The sequence below is a fragment of the Galeopterus variegatus genome, unplaced genomic scaffold (assembly GCF_000696425.1).
Source record: "Galeopterus variegatus unplaced genomic scaffold, G_variegatus-3.0.2 Scaffold1027, whole genome shotgun sequence".
NCBI classification, from domain to species: domain Eukaryota; kingdom Metazoa; phylum Chordata; class Mammalia; order Dermoptera; family Cynocephalidae; genus Galeopterus; species Galeopterus variegatus.
Window position 1 is genome coordinate 449,380 of NW_007727138.1, and position 2,502 is coordinate 451,881.

At 35.6% G+C, this 2,502-nt stretch overlaps 1 protein-coding gene across 1 annotated transcript in view; it reads left to right on the forward strand.

The window, feature by feature from the left end:
- COL12A1 (collagen, type XII, alpha 1) overlaps positions 1-2,502 on the forward strand; it is a gene marked incomplete at its 3' end in the record, with an annotated part of 74,062 nt that overhangs the window by 54,426 nt on the left and 17,134 nt on the right. Inside the window, exon 21 of the mRNA XM_008574285.1 lies at positions 2,225-2,364. Within this exon, the coding sequence (XP_008572507.1) occupies positions 2,225-2,364 (140 nt within the window). The remainder of the gene's footprint in view (positions 1-2,224; positions 2,365-2,502) is intronic.

A 2,502-nucleotide genomic window follows, 5' to 3' on the forward strand; every position in this document is an offset into this window, starting at 1 on the left:
AGGAGAAAACTGGGTACAGCCCCGATTGAAAGTTAGCTTCTGTTTTTATTGTAAAGACAAGGAAGTTTCACAAGAAAAATCAGTTGATTCAGTCATTTCAGAAGGACACAAAGACATGGCCAACATGACAGAAGTTGTCTATGGCTAAGTATAGCTTAAACAATAAAAACTAGTAGCATCATTTAAATTAACAAAGGTAACATTCCAAAGTCCAATTTGTGAAAAGCTAAGTTGATCAAACTGCGATAATTATCTAATCCAAAATATAACCTCTCCTCAAATGACTTAAGCAAATGTTACATTCTTATGATTAAAGCTAAGTATAATTGTCTCTAAAGTTTCCACCAACAGCTTGTCCTTAACAAACATTTTTTCACATTTTTCCCCACAGCAATTCTTTCAATATCTTTTAACAACAATCAGTATATTGAATAATCAAAGTACATAATCCCATCACTAAACAGTGATTAGAATTGGTTAGATGGGCCATTGCCCCTAGTTGTGGGTTGTTGTCCCCTAACCAAGGACTTTTGTCCTATACATGCATCTCCTGAAAATCCTATTCTAAAAATCAATGGAGAATGAACATTTACTTGATTAGAATTGATTAGGTGGACTGTTGCCCCCTAGTTGTGAGCTGTTGTCCCTTAACCAAGGACTTTTTAACCCTCTACACAGATGATTAAATATGTTTTTAGGGGTCTTTAAAAAAGGAGCTATGGATAAGGAATTAGGATTTAGAAATAAAATTATAGCACTGGATTTGTAGTAACAAAGGATGGTGCAGAGTGATTACTATCTGTGTAAATCATAGGACCAAATATGGTAAGCACCAAATTTGAAGTTTTTTGGAAAATTAATGATAAAAATTATGGTTCTTATTATATGAGAAAAATTCCTTTTAAGTACATGTAGATTATGGTAGAAACTGTCATTCATTAATTTATTCTGTTTTTTGGAAAAGTTAGACTAAGTTTAACAATGAATGTGGTAAAAATGGTTCATCTATTTTGTACTGGGGATGCATTTCTTTGAATGCTCCTTCTTTAGTCTCTCTCTCTCTAAATTTTTGCAGATTTTCTTTTTTGAATTTTGAACAATAGATTGACCTTTTCCCTGGAGAAATAGACCAGCTGGGCAGCCAGAATTTGTAGGCTCCTGGCTCTGGATTAGCTGAGAGAGTTGTAGTTTTATTCAGTTGGAGAGAATTTTGAGTGGGGATGAAAATATCTTTTATCTGTTTTCCTTTATTTATTTTTTTATCAACTGTGTAATAGTTGCATTCATTCTAGTTTCCCAGGCAGTAAAATTGCTTGGTAATTTTGTAGGTTTGACTGTGATCCAAGTATAATAAAGGTTAGGATACTAAGAATGGAAATGCTTTCCCCCAGNTTGACTGTGATCCAAGTATAATAAAGGTTAGGATACTAAGAATGGAAATGCTTTCCCCCAGTTTTGGCTTACAAAGAAAGTAGAAAGAGTTTATTTGAGAATGATTTGCCATGCTCATGGAGTCATTGGATTAATTCCTTTCTCTTTGAACTATTGTTTGGAACATCCGCCTGTTAGTCATATTGAGCTTAGTATTTTTATTTTCATTGATATTTATTGCAGATATTGTTATGCATTAGCCGTTTCATCTATATCTATTCACAGAGAGCACAATCACAAGCAATAGGATGTTCCCAAGTTTAAATACTTACTTGTTTTCACTCTCTCTTGAGTGGGAAAGTTGTTAGCTTCTCTTATTACAGAACTAGGTCATGTAAGGAACTAAACATGAATAAGAGACCAATTCTATCCTCACAGAGCATAGCTTTTAGTCAAGGGAATAAGACACGACTATATATANCTATGGAGAAGCTCAGTCGTCAGGACCTAAATCCTTGTTTATAGATTATATATATACAAGGGGAGAGAGAGGAGGTTCAGAGGTTTTGATTCTAGGTGACTGGTAAACTGGTGGTGTGAGGAAGTGGAGGGTCAAGTTTTGAGGAAAGACAACGAACTCAGGTTAGAATCTTCTGAGGCTGAAAAACCCCTTGGCTACCCATTCAGAGAGGTCTTGTGGGCAATGGGTTTCTATACTGACTTATTGTAGTTACTTACTATGTGAAAGGAAATGTGCAAAAGCTCAGAATATGGAGACTAGTATTGTTTCAATCTAATTTCTGTCTTTGCTACAATAATGAAAAAAGTGTATGCACTTTATTTCCATGTGTAGGTGACTTGGAAGCACCTTCTAACTTAGTTATTTCTGAGCGAACTCATCGTTCTTTTAGAGTGAGGTGGACACCTCCTTCTGACAGTGTGGATAGATATAAGGTGGAATACTACCCGGTGTCGGGAGGAAAACGTCAAGAAGTGAGTAGTAAGCACCTGCACCCCATCGTTCCTGATAAAAAGATTGGGTCCTCCTCATTATGGCTGTGAGAAAAATGTTGGATGAGGGGCAAGAGGGATGTAGAGAGAGGCAGAACTGATTAAAAAATGGTGTTTATT